Source organism: Watersipora subatra, chromosome 10 (assembly GCF_963576615.1).
Source record: "Watersipora subatra chromosome 10, tzWatSuba1.1, whole genome shotgun sequence".
Lineage (NCBI taxonomy): Eukaryota > Metazoa > Bryozoa > Gymnolaemata > Cheilostomatida > Watersiporidae > Watersipora > Watersipora subatra.
In genome coordinates, this window is record NC_088717.1 from 53,821,069 (window position 1) to 53,842,076 (window position 21,008).

At 34.6% G+C, this 21,008-nt stretch overlaps 1 protein-coding gene across 2 annotated transcripts in view; it reads left to right on the forward strand.

Annotated features, from left to right (window-relative positions):
* LOC137405721 (angiomotin-like) overlaps window positions 1–21,008 on the forward strand; it is a 65,126-nt gene that overhangs the window by 24,631 nt on the left and 19,487 nt on the right. For both annotated transcript variants that reach the window (XM_068092083.1, XM_068092085.1), the window contains 2 exons: window positions 3,534–3,678; window positions 16,656–16,766. In XM_068092083.1, the coding sequence (XP_067948184.1) occupies window positions 3,534–3,678; window positions 16,656–16,766 (256 nt within the window). The remainder of the gene's footprint in view (window positions 1–3,533; window positions 3,679–16,655; window positions 16,767–21,008) is intronic.

Consider the following 21,008-nt stretch of genomic DNA (forward strand, 5'->3'; position numbering starts at 1 on the left):
ATAGTTTATATATAGCCTGTATTGCATAAATTGGTCGACTAGCTCGAATTTGTAGTTGTAATATAGCTGACATTTATAATATAGCTGATATTTATAATATAGCTGGTATTTATAATATAACTGGTATTTATAATATAGCTGGTATCTATAATATAGCTTGTATTTATAATATAACTGGTAGTTATAATATAGCTGGTAGTTATAATATAGCTGGTATTTATAATATAGCTGGTATTTATAATATAGCTGACATTTATAATATAACTGGTATTTATAATATAGCTGGTATTTATAATATTGCTGGTATTTATAATATAGCTGTTATTTTCACTATAGCTGTTATTTTTAATATAATAGTTAGTTCTGATGTCATCAAGGGATCAGTAGACCTCATCTAGGTCATGGTACATGTCTCAGGCGACAATGACGCAATCAACTCCTCATCTAATTGTTGATGCACTGAATTTGACCTTAGCAACATTTTTAGCATCCCATATATAGCCTTTAGTGGACAACCCAGACCACTGAGTGTACAGCGAGCGTATGCTCGATGTACGCTCGTGCCGCCCACCTATGCTATGAGTGCTTATCATGCTATAGGAACACTTTAGGCTGATCAGGACAGAGCTGCTCTTAAATCATGGTGATTCGAATATTTGAAACAAATCATATTATACTTATTTGACACAAATGGTGATTTGATTTGAAAAGTTTGGGAAGTAATTTGATTCGAAGTTTCAGGCTTGTTTGATTTGAAAAATAAATCAAATCACACCGCTACCTATAGCCTTGCTTTCTGTAACTGATCAAAATATTTTTACGACGTTTACGAAGTTAGCCCAAATTTTTGCAAGAAATGCGCACCATTAATACCGAGGCTAAGCGCACGCACGGGTTTCCCTCTACAAAAAAAGAAAAGGACCGCGTGTCATGTCGAATTTTTGGTAAAAGTGGCTTCACCATGAGGCCACACATGAGCTTATTGACATCTGAAAACTTGTGCAAGCTAGTTTTTCTAAAATGCAACTAGTGTATGTAAGTTATAGCTGTGCGAGATGGATTTTTTGCATTTCGATACGATATGTATGAAATATCGATAACATCGATATTCGATATGATATTTGCATTCCTAATGATTAAAGAGTAATTAATGATGTTAGGTTTTGCAGTGAAATAAATGAATACTGTATTGTAATAAAACCAAATGTTAGAAAATGGTATGATGTGCTCTGCAATGATGTTTTAACATACCTTGTATGGAACATGGAACAAAACCATATCTAGTGATGAATTTAGCATACGTATAGTAGTACGGAGTCACAGCTATACTATTCCTATCCATAGAACCCAAAACGGACGGGGAAACCCCCTCTCCTCCCCTCTCCCGGTTCAGGTCCTATGGATAGGATTGCAGGCTACAGCTACATTGTATACTGCAGATTGATCATACTATGCAACAATTGAGCGAACAATTTGAAAGAGTATTTCAAATCATTCTCAAATGATTCGAGATTTGAATTCGTTATAGGGCTAATTTGATTTGATTTGCTTCAAATTTGCTGGCAAGGGCAGGGGATTTGATTTGTAGTTCGCCGGATATGATTTGATTTGAGTCATAAAAAAGTGATTTGAAAGCAGCTCGGGCCTCTGGATCAGGATAAAGACATCTCATGGATATTTGAATTTTTCGTTTGCAATTTCTAGCCTGTAGCTCATTACATTATAGTCCAAAAACGTTTATCGTCTGCTTATTCTTCTTGCGACTGTAATCAGTATTCAAGGGACGATGATGTACCTCTGTGAATGTATTCATAGAGTTGTCTGTAATTGGTATTCATGAGATGATGGCGTACCTCTTGTGAATGTATTCATAGAGTTGTCTGTTGAAGAACGGGCACACAGTAGCCAAACTGATGTATTCGGAGTGCACATGTCAACTAAACTACACCAGTCGAATCGAGTAGCATTCCCATCAAATAAACCATAGTGAAACGATAGAGCGAGCATTGCATTCACTGATACTAAAGCACCTTTTCGACCTCACTGAAATGCGATGTCATCTCAAGAAAGTAACATCATTCTTGTGATTTCTGGGTTACTTTTTTGCTGTTTATGTTTTAGCTAATAAGCAGGCAGAGGAATAAAGTGACAATGCTATTGGCTAACGTTAAACTGTCTGGTCAGCGCTGAGCTTTGGCAGTGTTCGCTCAAATCATGCCGAGTCTGACTGAAGCTGCTCAGTTCTGACCTGTTTGTCGTTTAGACTGTTACTCTAAACCCGCGGTCACTCTTTAAGGCAACTTAGAAATATGTTTGAAGAATACTGTCACCCCTTAAAGCACCTTATAGTATTTTGGAAAGCTGTCACTTTTTGAGGCAGCCTAAAATACGTTTGAAGGAAACTGCCACCGCTTAAGGCAGCCTAGAATATGTTTGAATGATGCTCTCATCCTTAAGGCAGCTTAGAGTACTTTGGAAGGAAGCTCTCACCCTTAAAGGTTCACTTGCAACAAAATTCACATTGCAGTTATTTTATATGAAAAGATTCACCATGTCTTACTCTGTTGTGTTGTAGGTGCAAAATATGTGGAAAGGTGATTACAAGCTCTTAAAAGCTCAAGAACGAACAGCAAATCGCAGCCACACGAGACCGCCCTAGTTTGGATTCCCTTTCCAAAACGGCTCAAATGTGATGTAGTTGTGAGAGATGGTTTCTGTTTACACTTTCATACAACCTTATTCGTCGAAATATTTTCACAAATATACTTCACGCATTCAATAAAACTATGTCTATTGTTCTTACGCGTCTGTTTTATCGTCATTGTAATGCTGTCACTTTTAGCACTGATATCTCATAACTTACGGTTAAAAATCGTTAAACTTTTTAACCTTAGCTCGAAGAAGTACATATCATTGTCTGATAATCATGTCGAGCCTGTTGGTCATCTGTGATAATCGAAAAGTGCTGCAAAAATTGTTTGCGAAGTATTGGGTCACATGATCAGAGAACGACTTGACGGTTGAATAATGCCGAAAAAAAGCTGTAAAGTAGCGAGCATCTATATTTGATACGGGGTCTTCGGTAAAACCCGAAGTGTTTGTCATAAACTAGTACTACGATAAGTTTTATATTGAGCTTTGTATTGGCTTTTCAGTTCACGTGAGAACATACGTGACAAGACGATAACCAAATTTGGTGGTTACATCATCGAAATAAAGAGATTCCAATCTACGGCCGCTTTTTGTTTTTGAGCTTTTAAGAGCTTGTTATCACATCTCCACATATTTGGCACTTACAACACAACAGAGTAAGACTTGGTGAATCTTTTGATACCAAATAACTGTAATGTGAATTTTGTTGCAAGTCAACCTTTAAGGCAGCCTAGAGTACCTTGGAAGGAAGCTGTCACCCCTTGAGGCAGCTTCGTGTACGTTGGAAGGAAACTGGCAGCCTTTAAAGCAGCCTAGAGTATTTTTTCTGCTTTGACCGCAGTGCTATAGGATTCATTTTTAGCAATGTTTGTTCATTGCAGTTCGAGTTTGAACTGCAAAAAATACATGAGGCACATGACAATCTTGTGAGGTCATCCGTGAAAAAGGAAGGTCTAGAGAAAGCAATCCGAGCCAGACAAGATATGGATATAAAGCAACTGGAACAGTTGGGACTAAAGGGACAGGGTATGTTCTACAGGGTTTCAAGGCTGTGAATTAGGGTTCAAAAGGCAGAACACTCACCCCCAAATTTCATATACCTTGACTTGGTTGCCTAAGCATTATATGTTACTGTTAGCTGTTTTTATTTAAAAGGCTTGTTAACGGTCATGTTATACATTTGACTAAAAGGGTTTTGGGTCATGAAGCATTGTTGTAATTTTATTTTTATTAGATGGAAAACTAAAAAAACTATAACAGAAAAGTCACATGACCTTCGAACAGGTCATTAAAATCAGTATGTATAAAGCTTAGCCTATGGCTTTTACAGTATGAATAGTTTTATTTCTAATTGTGCCGACAACTCCTCTTATTTATTCATTGCACCACGTGAGATTTTACTCAATTTGTAAATCACCAAGGTCTGTTGTTTGCCATGCCTGGGTCTATCTAACAAGGTCTGTTGTTTGCCATGCCTGGGTCTATCTATCAACGCTATTTAAATGCTGTCTGTATGATCAGTCATAATTTGAAAGCTGGTACAAGGTCATTTGCTCATTCTTACATGTTTATACCATGGCTGCTAGTATTTGGTCAGCATCAGTGGTTTGTTATTTTTTTGGTGTATAAAAAAAGCTAAGGTAAGTTTTTTCAATGATTGAACTTGACAGCGGTCCGAGTTCCACTTTTCATTTATATATTCAGCTTTTGTAACATAGAATAAGTTGAATAAAAAATAAAACATTTTCTTTGCAGTTCGTGTTGGCTATAGCAGAATCAAACAGCTGACAGCAGCACTATCGAGATGGGTCTAGTGTTTTTTGGCGCCATCATTTTGACCCCGATGGTTTGATGCCAATGTTTAGCTCTTATTTTTCATGGCCACCAGCGCTTCTGGCCTCATAAAGCTTAGCGTCAAAATAACAGAATAATTTTTGGTGTAGAATAAAAAATAGATATTGGTATATTTATTATAGATGTTATATATTACCATTACAATTTATGGATTTAATTAAACTAGGAAAGTTTCACACTTTTATCTTGACAATAATGCATCAATACAATGTTTAAAATCCGACTGTCATTAAACTTTGTAATGGTGGGCTAAACCTCGCGATATTCCAGTCTCACTCTCTGCGAACTGCCTTGCAATATTTAAAATACATTGGACAGTTCTTATGTATTTTAGCAGGTTGGATTGGTACTGTGGCAGCAACCGATTGTTTATAGTAAACGGAATCAGTAAACTTAAAGTTCAACTAATTAAATCTTAAAGTGATTTCGGCGATGACAGTATAGTCAGCCAGTAATAATAATAAACAGTGCCAAACCGCGTTCAGGTGAAATAATTTGGAATCCAATAGTTGGTGCCAAATAATTAGCAGTAAATAAATGGTGCCAAATAATTCCATTCCGACTGAGATGTATGAGCGATTCCTTGAAAATCGATTATTATATCTGCTTAGCTTACTACAAGCAGAGGCTGTGCGTGTTTTAAGAGCATTTTCGTACAAACATTGGCTCTGTCATCTTGGCTGAACATGTCTTTGTCTGTGGCATAGGAACCTCCATAATTGGAGACAAAGCCAGTTAAAGAGAGCAATTTAAGGTTGGCTGTAATTCATTTTTTAGGATTTAAACCCAAGCCTATTGTTTGTAGGTCAGACGTTCTAGAAACTAGGTCACTGTTGGTCTCATGCCGTTGAAACACACCACTGTTTTACTGTCTTTATACTGTACATAGAGCCTAATATTAATACTTTAGCTGTATCCATCAACAATCACTTCAAGAGTGTCCACTTTGAATGTAATTACGTAGCCAGAGCAATCTAGGCTAAAAGGCTGTCTCTACAGTCCTGGTTTACTAGTCCATCTCCGAAATGCACTTGTTTCTCCAATCATATAATCATGTGTACGAGTTTGTTTTTGAGATTATCAGTTGTGTTGCTGCTTAGAAGCAAATTTATATGAGACTTCCTGTTAGGAAGCTCTTAATACTTAATGCAAAGATAGACCTCTTGAGATACGAGCATGCTCTATATCAAGGGAGGCGTTGTGACAGTCAGTGGGACTGAAGGAGGCTGATATTAATACCTCCTTAGGGATGCTGCCGGCATACGAGTAGGCAGCTGACAGGTTTACTGGGCATAGGTACTATCAGCCCTCTGCTCACCTGCGCGTTCTCCCGTTCGGTTGTTAATGCATGCACATAACAAATATACCAATTCTTCCTTGCATAATCAGCTTTTTGTGTATTGCAGCAATAAATATATCCTGCTTTTAATTTCAATGAAAAATCTTTAAATATTTATAGAAGTAGGTAGGTGGTTATTAATGCCAACTCAATCTCTCATAGGTGAGATGTCACGAACAGCTTATACATGTTTTGATTGTGTCATGATCGGATATGTAGTTCTAATTAGCAAATATTGATTTATTAATGATATAAAGCCAGGTATAAAACGTAATTTTGAAGGTTCTGCTATCCTATAACACCCATCTTCTGAAAATCAATTGCCATGTTTTCCATAGCAAATGTCAGGTTTTCAACATGGATACATTCTGCACCCGCTTATTTCTGGTTCATCTGCTCTTTTTTTTGCATTTGGATTTTCAGTTTTCCAAGTTTGCTAAATGTTGCCTATCCGTGACAATTCATATCGTCTAAAATATACATCTGTTGTTGCTGGATTAGCCGGCTAGCACCTTAGTGCCGTAAGCATGTTCTTCCATTGGTCCAGTCTAGCAACATAAGAAACCACATCATTTTCCAACTTTTGATTTTACCCATAATGCATTAAAAGTCAGTACAATCCTTGAAAAAATGTTTTTAAAATTTTATTTTAAGACCCATGTACTCTTTTTGAATGGAAAGCTACCAGAATTTGGTCAGCTAAAAAACTGAGCTATCCAAAACTTGCTCATTCTAGCATTTGTGTCACAGGTTTAACAATCTTGCGTGAACTATGCCAGAATATTTGTATATATCCTTTCACATATGACAGACATCGATTTCTATTCCGTGATGCCAACATACTATATTCACCATCATGTTCCAGCTTATGAACTTTCTGTTACTACAGCCTATAATTCACTATCCCGACTCCTCCGCAATACTATTAGATTACCTACTTTTAATAAATCCTGATTTATGTCTCTTCATTTTCCTTCTGGCATATAACGGAAAGCATCATTCTGCCAATAAAAACGCATACATACAACAACACTCTTTCGTTAATCAATCAAGTCCATTGGTCTCATTGTAAACAAATTTAAACTGAAGAATTTACATTTTTGTGTAAATATTTATGCTTTTAGAACACAACTATTTTCTAAGCAGTTTATACACAGAGAAAAGCGAGCAGTTTTCAAGATATGCGCAGTTATTATATAAATTATTGGAATGGAACCCTGGCATTTGATGATCAGAATAAACAGCCCAAACCGTTAAGAAGATTGATCGAATTGCAGTTGCAACAAAAAAGAGAGAAAGTGAATAACATCTGTGTCCATTCTACAGCATATTTTTTATTTGAAATGTTTCTATTGGGCAAATCCAACCTCTATTCATTCTATTCAATTCCTCTGCGATTAATAGGTCTGCTGTACTCTCCATTTGAGTGGTTCGCTGTACTGTGCAATTAGGAGGTCTACTGTGCTGTCCAGTTAAGGGGTCTGTTGTCCTGCCTGCTGAAGGAGTCTACTGTACTGTACAATTAAATTGGCTGCTGTGCTGTCCGGATTAATAAATTAAAAATATTTGCAATAGAAATTAAGTAGTATTCATATATATAGAGGGAAATTAGTATCAACTTTTGTTAATAAATCCAGTCACATTTAAAACATTCAATTCTGTTTAGTGTGTGTACTTACTTTTACATGAAATTTAATTGTTTAAAAAGAACTCCCAATTTCAATAATTATGAAAGTTAGTATAAAATTGGCATTCTTCAAAATATGTAGTTTCCTAAACTTTTGGTGAAACTCAATTTGCTTGTTTGTTCTCCGTTTTGAAAAGTAGCACAGAATTTAAGACAGCAAAACTATGTGCAACACGCAATTTAATTTTTCCTGTTCAGACTTGCAAAAAGTGTTAGCTTCTACGAGCATGAAGCCGAGCATTGTCCAGGATTTCTTTCATTTTAAAGCGGATAACCCGCAGCATGCGTGTGGATTTTCAACGCAAATTGCTATACCGCTTTTGTGACAACAGTCTATGAACTCATTCATTGAGGGTAATTGTACTTGACACGTGTGAAGGTGCATTGTGGGTAATTGTACTTAAAACATGTGAAGGTGCATTGTGGGTAATTGTACTTAATACACGTGAAGGTGCATTCTTGAATTTCTAATCATATGAGTGTTTGAGAGGCTAGTTCTCATGAGCCAGATAAAGTTTTGACACCGAATTTTTGCCTGTAGTAAATCAAATTTACCAATAGAAAAAGAAAATTTGAATCAGAGCATAGGTATTTGAATATAACCAGATCTGGATCAACAATCTCAAGTATTATTTACATAGTCTGGTTTGCTTAAAAATAGATTTATCCAAATGCTTTGATAACCAAAACAGTTTTCCAGAAGAAGCTAGGGTATGTATTCACAGGAAACACCCTTTAGTTGGCATTCAATATATTACTTAGTAGAATTGCAATATCAGACTTGAGTGGCCTCCGCAAGTTACTCATAGTAAACAAGTTTTATGGTGGTGCACACAACTCCTTTGTCAGTCTAGCGGAAGGCGTGGATCATATGAAATGTAGTCAGAATCGGCCATAAAATGTGAAAACACATGGAGTTTACGCAGGCTAACAGACAGACAGAATGACAAAGTGAAATTTATTACTATTGATTGTATTGCTGATTATTTCCAAAAAGAATATAATATATGATTCAGTGTGTTTTGAAATTAAAATCTATCCGTCTACTTTCTCACGAATGTTGTAGACATAATTCATAGTGAGTATTTTTAGAATAATTTATGGCATTATGTCGCTGCAAACTTTTCTATTAGTTTTGCCACCTTTACCTACCCATGGGCAGTAGAACTATTGGTCCCTCCGGTCTGAAGGAATTAAGCCGGTTCATCTGGTTTAGGGGCCAATGACTAGACAGTTTTCAATCGTAACCAGAGAGCACTAGGTCACGAGTTCCTTGGGGCTTTTTAATTGGTCTGTTATTTTCTTGAAAGGAAACACACCCAACAGGACTGCAAGTGGTCTGTTCGCAGATCGTAAATGAGGAAACTCTATTGACCGATGACTCACCTCTCCTTATAGAATCATTCCCTGCTGTGCCACGTGGGTCTTAACTTATGTTAGGAACCGAATTGTTTACAGCAATGGTATTTCGGTTCACAAAAATGTGCCCGACTAATATGAGTCTAAAAATGTTTGTTCGCATGTTAACCCTTTCACTGCCCTACGGGAGTTTATGCGAATTCTAGGGTCGACTGCCGTAAGCGTATTTCTGCGAAATTTACTGTGGTTACGTAGTAACTGAATATTAATGATTCGTGACAAGATAACCAACGATCATTTGTATTTCTAAGATGTTAAGAGTGTTGTTCGAATAGTTCTTGGAAAAATTAGCCTATATTCGCCAAGCAAATTATAATCTTTGATCATAAAATCCGAAGTCAAAATCGAACATTTTCTTTCTGGTGATCGAACTTTTTAGTCGTAATATGGCTTCCGCAAGCACCTCCCATGTTAGAAGCAAAATGAATTTTGTTGGTGAAAATATAGCTGATTCAGTATTAATTAAATACTCCGATAATGAAAGTGACAGCACTGACTCTGATGGTGGTGAAAGTAATAGTTTTTTGAGAGTAAGAAACACTGTAGAGCATCGGTATAGCTTCGTAGCGATCATAGCTTCACATAGCTTTAGCAATGCACATTGTATAGATACATTGAATTTTTGCATAGCCCTGTTTGTTAAAATGTTGGCAAAATAAATTATATATCAAAAATGTTCTAGATAGGGTTTGAAATTGAAAAAATTGTATACATAATAAGCAGCAAAATCGGCAATTTGCAGTAAATTGGCTGGCAGTAGGCTGAAAGCTAAATTTGTACTTGGATGGCAGTGAAAAGAGTTTTTAAATACAAGGATTCAGGAAGCTAAATTATTCACTTGATACTCTAGAGATACATTGTAGAGCGAAGCAGTGGTGATAAAGTTATGGTTGACAGCTGTAATTGTACCTTTATCCTACATTGTATCGTACAAAACTAGACGATGCTTTAGTGTCATGGTGACTGACTCAGTTTTTTCCATTACTTGCGAACATTCTCTGTGACTACGCTTAAAACTTCAATGCTCAAACTTACTGATGAAATTTTTATTAAAAGATAAAAAATAAATAAATCTAGCTATTTATTATTTTATTTTTGATAATTACGAATGATGTTATATTATCTTTCTACTGTTTGAAAAAAATAAATAATATACTCCTTTTGACCAAGAAACAGATTGAAATAAAATGTATTACTTATATCACATTTTTGCAAAAGAACGTTAACAATAAAAATAAAAAAGTTTTGGTCGAACCCTCGCGGTGTTCTCGAGTATCAGAAACATCAGACTTATTTTGACGATGAGCATCAAATTCTCCTCAAATGATAACAGATAATTCAACAGCTAGTTTTTTAAATCGTAAGTAGAAAGAGAGTGAAATTATTCGCTACCAAACAGGTTAACAATAGGCATATCCCAAGTTCTTTTCACTTACATTTGTTGGCACAAGGTGTCTTCTTTAGACAGCAATAATATGAAGTATGTGCTGGTCATCATTGCTCAACAAAGTAGCATAGCTGCCCTAGACATTCTATAAAAGTTCATAGGAATTCATCTACATGTTTCCATTCAGTTGTGTTAATCGGCGTTATACCATCTACGTTCTAGTAAGTTGGTCTTAACAGAATTGACACACCGTGTGACAAGGGTCTGTACAGACTGACTGATTTCATGTGTCTGGCACAGAAGTTGAACAGAGGCAGATTTTACTCAAAGCATAGAATGAAACTCTGCTGATAATTAGTTCTATTGTTTTCAGTTGCGCGTATTACAATACATTACAATACACGTATTGGACACTCACCATTTAATTTAGCAAATTGAGGAAATGAAGATATTCACAGGAAGTTTTAGCATGTTTAAACCTGATGAATAATTTATATAATTAATACAAAATGTGCAATAGGGAATAATTAGAATAATAGACAAATAACATAATTTGTTTTTGCTTATATTTGGAGCTCTGTGCTTGAAGAATGGTTTAGAGGGAGCAGCTGTGTGTCGGTGGTTAGGGTGCCGGCTTATGATCAATAGGTTGGTGGTTCGAGTCATACAAGAACAACTGGTGGCGTTAAGAAGGGCGTCTAGTCACAATTGTTCCTGTAACAAATTTCGTGAGGGATCCATCATCCACAATAAATCATATACTATGAGGAAAACTTTATGTTGGCGACCTGTAACGGTGAAAGTCAAAAGATAAAAAATTGAAGCATAGTGTGGGTAATACCTTGTCTATGACAATTGATGTATTACCCAAATATGGAAAGTTTCGGCTGTTGCTCTCTAACTGAACTTATTTAACTTTTTTAGCAAAGAGTTTAGACCTTCACACTAGCTTATAATTAGTTAAGTTAGTCTGTTTTTGAAACTTAGAAGGATTTGTAACTAAACTTTTTTAATAATTTTAAAAATCATAATAGTTTAAACTTTTAATTATAATAATAACTTTTTTCAATAATGTCAAAGTAGCTATATATAACATAGCAGTTTAATTCAACTAAAAGGCTCATGAAAGCCTTCCTTCCATTTTCATGTTTAAGTACAAAAATTATTATCTAAATATACTTTAATAAGAATGTTAGATTCTTATTCAAGCTGCTACCATCAAGAAAAAAACTGGTAACACTTGCAAAATATTGCTTTTTCCAATGTACCAGTAATGGCTCGCTTCTAGAGGAAATGCGTTGTTATAAAAGACAACAGAATTATTTTTCATGTAGAAACATACATGAGAATATACTGCATTTTATTTAGTTCATTTCAGGGCTCCAAAAAAAAACAATTAAAAATACTTAAAACAGCATGAATTACAGCATGAAAACAAATGCCCTGAACTTTGTAAAAACTAGTTGTGAAAACCTAAATTATGTGTAGGCCCTAACAACTAAATTAACAAAATAGTAATTGGTGAAAAAGATTATATTATTGTTTTATCTTATCTATTTATTACGTATCTTTATTTATTGAGACACGTAAACCAAACTGTAGGCTCAGTGCCTCAGTTCACTTGTAGAGTAAGTTATAGAAATACATGTTGGAGACTTTTAAGAGGTGTTGTGGGAGACTTACTCTAGCTTACACTCTAGACTTACTACAACTTACACTATAGAATTACTCCAACTTACACTATAGACCTACTCCAACTTACACTATAGATTTACTACAACTTACACTGTAGACTTACTCCAACTTGCACTATAGACTTACTCCAACTTACACTATAGACCTACTCCAACTTACACTATAGACTTACTCCAACTTACACTATAGACTTACTCCAACTTACACTATAGACTTACTCCAACTTACACTATAGATTTACTACAACTTACACTGTAGACTTACTCCAACTTGCACTATAGACTTACTCCAACTTACACTATAGACCTACTCCAACTTACACTATAGACTTACTCCAACTTGCACTATAGACACTCCAACTTACACTATAGACTTACTCCAACTTACACTATAGACTTACTCCAACATACACTATAGACTTACTCCAACTTACACTATAGACCTACTCCAACTTACACTATAGACTTACTCCAACATACACTATAGACTTACTCCAACTTACACTATAGACTTACTCCAACTTACACTATAGACTTACTCCAACTTACACTATAGACTTACTCCAACTTACACTATATAGTTTCAATTAATGTATTTCCGATTATTGTATGCGTTATTTTTACATTGTAGCAGCTTTATCCTTTAGTTACATTTCAAGCTGAAATCAAAAATAGTCATATTTTGTATTCAAAGACGAGGTCATGACTGAAAAGGTTGCAGTCCCACAAACCTACATAGTTAATGGCCGATTGATATGACAAGACATAGAGTTAAAATTTGTGCTTGCTGGTTTGTTAATTCCTATCAGGCTTTCATTAAACACCCTTTGTGACCAGTAGCTTGTAAAAGACTCAACATTTATGGTGGCTAAGGGAAGCAAGCTCTCACTTGTCATTGTCTCAAGGTCATTGTTAGTCCCACAATGTCAGACGATTATAATTGAACACCAAGTTATTCCCAGTAAGCCTATTTAATAACTCTCTTACATTATCTGTTACAGCAAGTCGCATTTGTTTAAAAATAAAAGGAGCGAATTTAGTTCTTCTATGTAGCTATTGTAGTTGGCGAAATTGACATTTAAAAAAGCTAAATTTTATCTGGTTGCTACAAAGTATTCTCTAAAGTTTTACGTTATCTTCAGTTGTTTGGACCCACCTAATGTTCATCTTCTGCTCATCAGATGAACATTTAGAAAAACAATAAATCGGTGGTGTATTTATAACCCATATATTTAATCCAGCTGTTGTAAAAACATTCTAAACAGAGTTCAAGCTATCCAAAGAGTTTTGCTACATTAGTTGGTTTAAAAAATATTTCTTTGATAAATACAGAATTCTTAAATAGTTACATATTTTTAAAAGACGCATTGTGTGCAATATCAAATGACTAATCTAGTCACCACAGACATTTTTCAAATTACTTCTAATAGTTCTCATAAAATAGATTTTTAGCGCTATTTGTGCGCGTTTGATAAAGCTAACTCCAAGGGTTTTTGAGTTTCCAAATATCTACTGCTAAAGCCTGGTTTATACACTTGATAAGAATGTTAGACATCCTCAGATTTGATTTGAATTGCCCACTTAGTTCTAAATTGTATGCATTGCATCAAATGAAAAGGAGAAGTTCGAAATAATCTGAAGAAAAATTTTTTTATTTGGAAAGCACAAATTAGCTCAAACTCAAGTGACTTTGTACTGCCATTATTTTGACTAGCTTTGGCTCCATTTTTTTATTCGAAAGAACAAGTGTTTCTATTGGTCCATTGGAGCTGTCTTTAGCTAAAGCAATTTACATACTTTCTAAATGTTGTTATCATTCCTTTCTGGTACAACCCTTCTCCACTCCTGTTGCATATAATAATACCCTCATACTGCGAAATAAGGTGTATGCAGATCATTAAGAGAGAGCAACTTCCATCTGTTACTAAAGTCATCATACTGACAATATTTGTCAATGTCAAATACCCTATGTGTGGTATTTGCATAGCATGCATTATATGAATGATGCAGCGTTACAGTTTGATTTTAAGACATATGTGTGCAGAAGAGATGTACCGCTATGGCCTGTCTGTTTATTTTGTACAGTTTGTCTTATTCGTGATATTTTATTAGGGTAACTTAGGCTTATGTAATAGTTCTGTAATATTCGTGGTTTCATACCATTTATTTTAGGTCGTCTCGAAGAAGTTGCATTTTTCCCACTAGAAATGCTATAGAATGGCATAGATGTATTCCTTTTAATAATTCGAGTAGTTTGATTTTGATTTTTGATTAATTTTCATCAACAGTCGTAAGAAAACAAAAGAAAAAAAATTGAAAGAGTGATGAAGCCCATGATACACATTAGCATAGCTAGTCGTGTCGTCAGCAAGTAATCCAGATCAATTTTTGTGAGTAATTAGGGTTTATTCACTTGTTAAAAGATGTAATGTAAGTTTTCCTTAAACTGGCTACCTTTTCTATGTTTTTATAGTATTAGGGAGTTAGTTCCAAAAGATGGCTTGTTGGTAATCCAATAGATAGTTTTACAGTCTTGTCCATAGCATCGGTTGTAATTAAGCTGGAGTAAGAGATTCAGAGAATTTCACCAGAGAATCCTGGCAGACCGCGGCTTATGATGGGATAAATAACTCATTTTTACAAAGGTCCTGTGATAGTTATCTGGATGCTGGTAGAATATGCCAAAAATAATTTTAGTGCTCGTAGCTTTCGTAAGAAATTCTAATTAATTGATTTGTCAATGTTCATAGAAAAGTACACAGTCCTCAAACATATTATTACGGGTTTTTAGTAATATTTTTAGACTTGAAAAGGATTCTCAGTTTACTCTGTTTAGTTCACTTTGTATTTAATTCATTTCAATTTGTTATTTAGATTGAAATATGAATTACATTCACTTATCAAGTTTCCAAGTGTTGTAATGTTTTGCTATTTGTAAAATTCATTGCACCGCTATGTTTTTTAGAGAACTCTTAAATTGGTATGCTGTATAAATTTTGATATTATTGTTCAATGTATAAAAATGTATAAATTTTGATATTATTGTTCAATATATAAAAATTTATAAATTTTAATATTATTGTTCAATATATAAAAATTTATAAATTTTAATATTAATGTTCAATATATAAAAATTTATAAATTTTAATACTATTGTTCAATGTATAAAAATGTCCGATTTTACTTAATTTAGGCATAGCTAGTTTTTTAATACATTCATATGAATGGCTAACAGCGTCTTCTTGCTGTGACTCTTTCAGTTTATAGCATTGACCCTCATAGCTGGATACTTCTGTATGTAATTGTTTCTATATACGACATAAAATTAGAGCGAATATTTATTTTGGCTTACAATGTAGTTTTATCTTACGACATTCAAAGTTTTTTAAAGCATTTTTCTAATCAAAAGTAAAAAAGGTAATATAAATTAAGTGTAAAAATAATAAAAAAAAATAAATTAACTGAATTAATTGAAACTAGATGTAATTTATATTAATTTAAAATAATGCATTTGTTATTATTCTGTATTGTTATTATCATATATAGCATATTAAAGTAAGTTACGCTGTGTACTTCTATTACTTACGCTAGCACTAAACTAAGGCCTTTCTCAGCTTTGGTTCATAAAACTTTAAAAAAAATAAAAGCCTCTTTTTGCTGATTATTTCATTAATATAGTTTTACATATATCTATATATTATTAATATAGTTTTACATATATTTAAGGTTTATGCAACTAATTTTTTATACATGTAGTTATAGTGCAGTTGTTTTACTACTGTATTTAGTTTAAGGTATTTCCGTTTTTTATTGGAACTCTGGAACGAATAAAACAAAATACAACATTTCCTTATAAGAATGTTTGTTTTAACATACAACAGTTTCGGCAACTCCGGCAAATGTCAGATACTGATTGACAGAAGTTTGCAGAAGTTTACTGTATTGCTTTGTTGGTTTGGATGTAGCATATAATTATGCATAATTGATTGCATTTCGATGTCTTCTTGGTTAGACTTAGTTTAGTTTCTTCAGGGCTCATTTAGACAGACAGGAAATGTTTTCTGTTTTTACGACTATTTCCTGCCGTTATGATCATTAATGTCTCTTGGGTCTTCCATTAGACAGACAGATTTCCTAATGTCCGTCCTAGATAGCGCTCAGAGGTTACACGTTCAAACGCTAACTGGTGCATTTGGTGAATTTTTGTCAAGACTCAGGCCTGCTTATTAGAATGGATGGGTGTTGAAACTGACACAGGGCTATTCATCGCGCCAGTGTTTGTTCATCGTACAAAGTAACGTCTAGACAAAAGACACTTCATTGCTTGTTCCCTCGGCTACCAGCCAGGGTTATACCATACTCTGGTACACTTCACTGCTTTGACGTGATTGGCCGCTAGGAATGGTTGTGAGTTAGTTATTTATAGATGCAGGTTAAAGGGCTATTTTCATATGAGCAATTTAGACTTACAATTGTTCATCCATATGTGTTTTCAATAGGTTATTATTTATTTGTAGGGAGAGTTTTGTTCCTACTTATGTGTTTTCAATAGGTTGTCATTTATTTGTAGGGAGAGTTTTGTTCCTACATAAGTGTTTTTAATAGGTTGTCATTTATTTGTAGAGAAAGTTCTGTTACTGGAGAAAGCTTTAGCGGAGCAACGATCTGTGGCAAATGATTTGCGGAAGCTGGTGGCTCAGCACGAGGAGACAATCACTCATCTCACCCAGATTAGTATGTCTATTTGTATCACATCCTTAGTCCAGAGACCAGGCTAGATGTGACAAAGTTAACACGGAAATGACAATGGCAAAAAATTTTCCAGGGCAATTCAGGGCAAATCTAGCATTTATGCGTAGGCTTCCGCTGCTCACATGGGAGTTATGGGTAACCCAACTGGCATAGGTTAACCCTGTTGTCTACTCAGATGTCAGTTTGTTTTATTTTATAATTATGTGTATTTTAAGTTTCCTCTCAACATTCAGTGTTGGCATTTTCTGTCCTCGGAGACAAGGTCAAAAACCCTCAGTGTTTTTTCTTTTGCTCATTTGCCAAATATTTTAGGGATCTCGCTGAAGGCACAGAGTATATGTCCGTGAAGTTAGGATGGCATAAGCTAAGAAATGTGAAAACACACTATGTTTACACAGACTAACAGATGCGCGCGCATGCACACACGCGCGCACACCACACACACACACACAAAATGACGATGTGGGTTTTATCCGTAGCAGTTATTCTAAGTAGCATATATATTCTCCTTGACAGGCAACTAGTCTACCAGGCAACTAACTATATGGTAGATATGGTGCAAGTTATATTTCCCAGATCATATACAGAAAGGTAGATACAAGAGTAGATACAGATAGATAAATGTCCTTGGATAACAGCTTTTCATAAGTACGGCCTTTTCACATCAAAACACCAATTTGTCTGTAAACATTTTTAGGTTTTGTATAACACATGTTTGTTGCGACAACACAAGGAGTATAACAACAATTACCAATTACATTATCTCTTGTTCACTTAGTATAGTCTTGAACTGGTCCAGGATGAATTGTGAGATACACCAGAGATGGCAAAATTTCTCAAATGAAATTCCTTATCTGGCAACATCTAGGGATATAGAGTATGGTATACTGATATCAGTGGCAATAACTGTAGCATGAACAATCTGGTATAACACACTTAGGCAGTTGTCTCTGATGCAATAAAATTTAACACAATATTATTTAGTTATTTAGTGCAGCATATATAGGACAATAAAATACAATGTTTTAACATCTGACACTACAGTATCTAATGCCATATTTATTGAGCAATGAAATTTAATGCTAGAAAGCTAATGCAACAGCTATAAAATTAGTGCATTACTATGTCAAGCTATAAAGTTGGTGCATTACTATGTCAGGCTATAAAGTTGGTGCATTACTATGACAGGCTATAAAGTTAGTGCATTACTATGACAAGCTATAAAGTTAATGCATTACTATGTCAGACTATAAATTTAGTGCATTACTATGACAGGCTATAAGTCTAATTCAATGATATTTAATATATTAATATACCGTATAAAGTATACAGCAATAAAATATAATTCAATATATATAGCACAATAAAATCTAGTCACATAAAGGTAATACAATATTTCATCCATCTTTGATAGTTTCATATGCAGAATTTCATATCTAATTGAGTGGTGTAGCTGTTCAGCTGTTGAACACAACTAGAAAGTCAATGACGATGTATGGAAATGCACAGAAACCGCAAACAGGGATGGATGAGGTTAAGAGTTCAAAAAGACAAGAATTTAGTAGAGTTTTCTGAGCACTATCCAATTATCACCACTTGACTGAAATATTTCTAGATTTGCTCTTTCTCAAATTAGTAATAAATCTGATAACATAATAAGGCTGAAGGATTAATCTTACTTGAGCTTATATCTCCACATCATCTAAACAATTTATAATCTATATAATTCTCAGTGTTTGTCTTTTGTCCGTTATCCCTGTGTCCAATTAAAGTGATTAATATATAGCAATGAAAGATTCGCATGGCACTGGAATTGAACTCGAAATCTTTGTAATGGCAAATTTTTAAACATGTGCACCTAACCGCAAGACTAAGTCATTCTTATTTGTCTAATTTATTTTATCTACAGTGTACTTACCGTGGTTGCAGGTTACAAGCTAAATGGGAATGCACTTTTTATTATTAATTGATGTAAACTTTGCATTTGCTTTTCTTTAAAAAAGTTTTTTAAATGGTAATTTTTAAAAGGGGACGTTTCAATTTCAAATGTCTCGTTACTAGCTTCAATTTTCAGTTTTTCCTCATGGCTATAGCTAAAAACTAAAGATTTTAAACTTTTACATATGGACTGTTGTACTATTTCGAGTAGGAATGACATCTACATTCTCTCTCCATTCGGTCAGACAAAGTATCAGACAAAACCAGTACGATATCTCATTTTTACGTTTGTACCAGTATCGAGAGGTACCAGTATCGTCGTATTCAAAGTTTTGATTGGTAGCTTCTGATGGAACAGTAACCCTTTTTACACACACACTTCTATGTACTCATTGTCATTATTAATTCAACATAATCAAAATTTTTAGTGTATTTTCACAGTTCGTATTAATATTAAAGGTTGACTTGCAACAAAATTCACATTACCGTTATTTGATATGAAAAGATTCACCATGTCATACTATGTTGTGTTGTAGGTGCACAATATGTGGAAATGTGATTACAAGCTCTTAAAAGCTCAAACACGAACAGTTAATCGCAGCCACACGAGACCGCCGTAGTTTGGAATCTCTTTCCAAAACGGCTTAAATGTGATGTAGTTGTGAGAGATGGTTTCTGTTTACACTTTCTTGCAACCTTATTCGTCAAAATATTTTCACAAATATACTTCACGCATTCAATAAAACTATGTCTATTGTTCTTACGCGTCTGTTTTATCGTCATTGTAATGCTGTCACTTTTAGCACTGATATCTTATAACTTACCGTAAAAAATCGTTAAACTTTTTAACCTTAGCTCGAAGAAGTACATATCATTGTCTGATAATCATGTCGAGCCTGTTGGTCATCTGTGATAATCGAAAAGTGCTGCAAAAATTATTTGCGAAGTATTGGGTCACATGATCAGAGAACGACTTGACGATTGAATAATGCCGAAAAAAAACTGTAAAGTAGCGAGCATCTATATTTGATACGGGGTCTTCGGTAAAACCCGAAGTGTTTGTCATAAACTAGTACTACGATAAGTTTTATATTGAGCTTTGTATTGGCTTTTCAGTTCACGTGAGAACATACGTGACAAGACGATAACCAAATTTCGTGCCTACGTCATCGAAATAAAGAGATTCCAATCTACGGCCGCTTTTTGTTTTTGAGCTTTTAAGAGCTTGTTATCACATCTCCACATATTTGGCACTTACAACACAACAGAGTAAGACATGTTGAATCGTTTGATACCAAATAACTGTAACGTGAATTTTGTTGAAAGTCAACCTTTAACAATTATACCAAATCATTTTTCATTGTAGCAAAACCGACTATTCAGCATTTCTTGTTTTAAACACCTTTATAGCTCTTTTTATTTTCTCTTAAATTATCTGAACTGCACAAAACACTTTTCTCATGACATCAGATCTAAAAGTTAGAATGGTAAAGTTGACATCCAATCTAAAGTTAGAATGGTAAATGTTGTATATGTTGAATAAAAATAAATTTGCTCTCCAAAGACTTTTTAATTACTCGGGCAACGCCGGAAATAATAGCCATTCCATTATGCTGGTATGGCTAATATTCCCCTAGCGTGTTTCACTATGTCTGTATGCCCAGAGTTGTTGCTATGGTAACTATGCTTAGGATAAACACTCAAATGACTCATTGGGCGGTGCTAGGAGACGTATACAAGCTGGACTAATAAACTCGGACAGACGAGGAAAGTGAGGTGATTCCAGCTCACAAAGTTTAGCAACAGCGAAACAGCACATTTATTGTTTTGTATTCAATCAATGATAACGGTTAGAGTGTAAAGCCTGCCCACCTATTCACAGCTCCATTGTCATCAGCTATATCTGCCCTCGCTATTTTATTTGCAGCCACTAATTCATTCTCGAGTTATATCTTCAATTAATTAGCCCAAGTTTTACCTCTCACCACCAGTTTTGGTTGAAAAGCAGTTGCCAAGCTTGCTAACATCTGCTCAAATGGTCCCGCTATGCATCTGCATTGTGCTCTACATTTGAAATATTTTAAAATACTGTCAAAGTTTGCTATAGTCCAGTTTCTTTAGTTTTTTGTTTGTTTTTTGTTTGTTTTTTGTAAATTCTTTGCATGTTCACATAACATTATTGAGAGTTGAACATTTGATTGCTACACATGCCGCCCTTGGTTTAAGCTTACTGCTTCACCACTGCGTGTCCTCGCCTCAGTAATGCTTTTTTATAGTACACTAGTT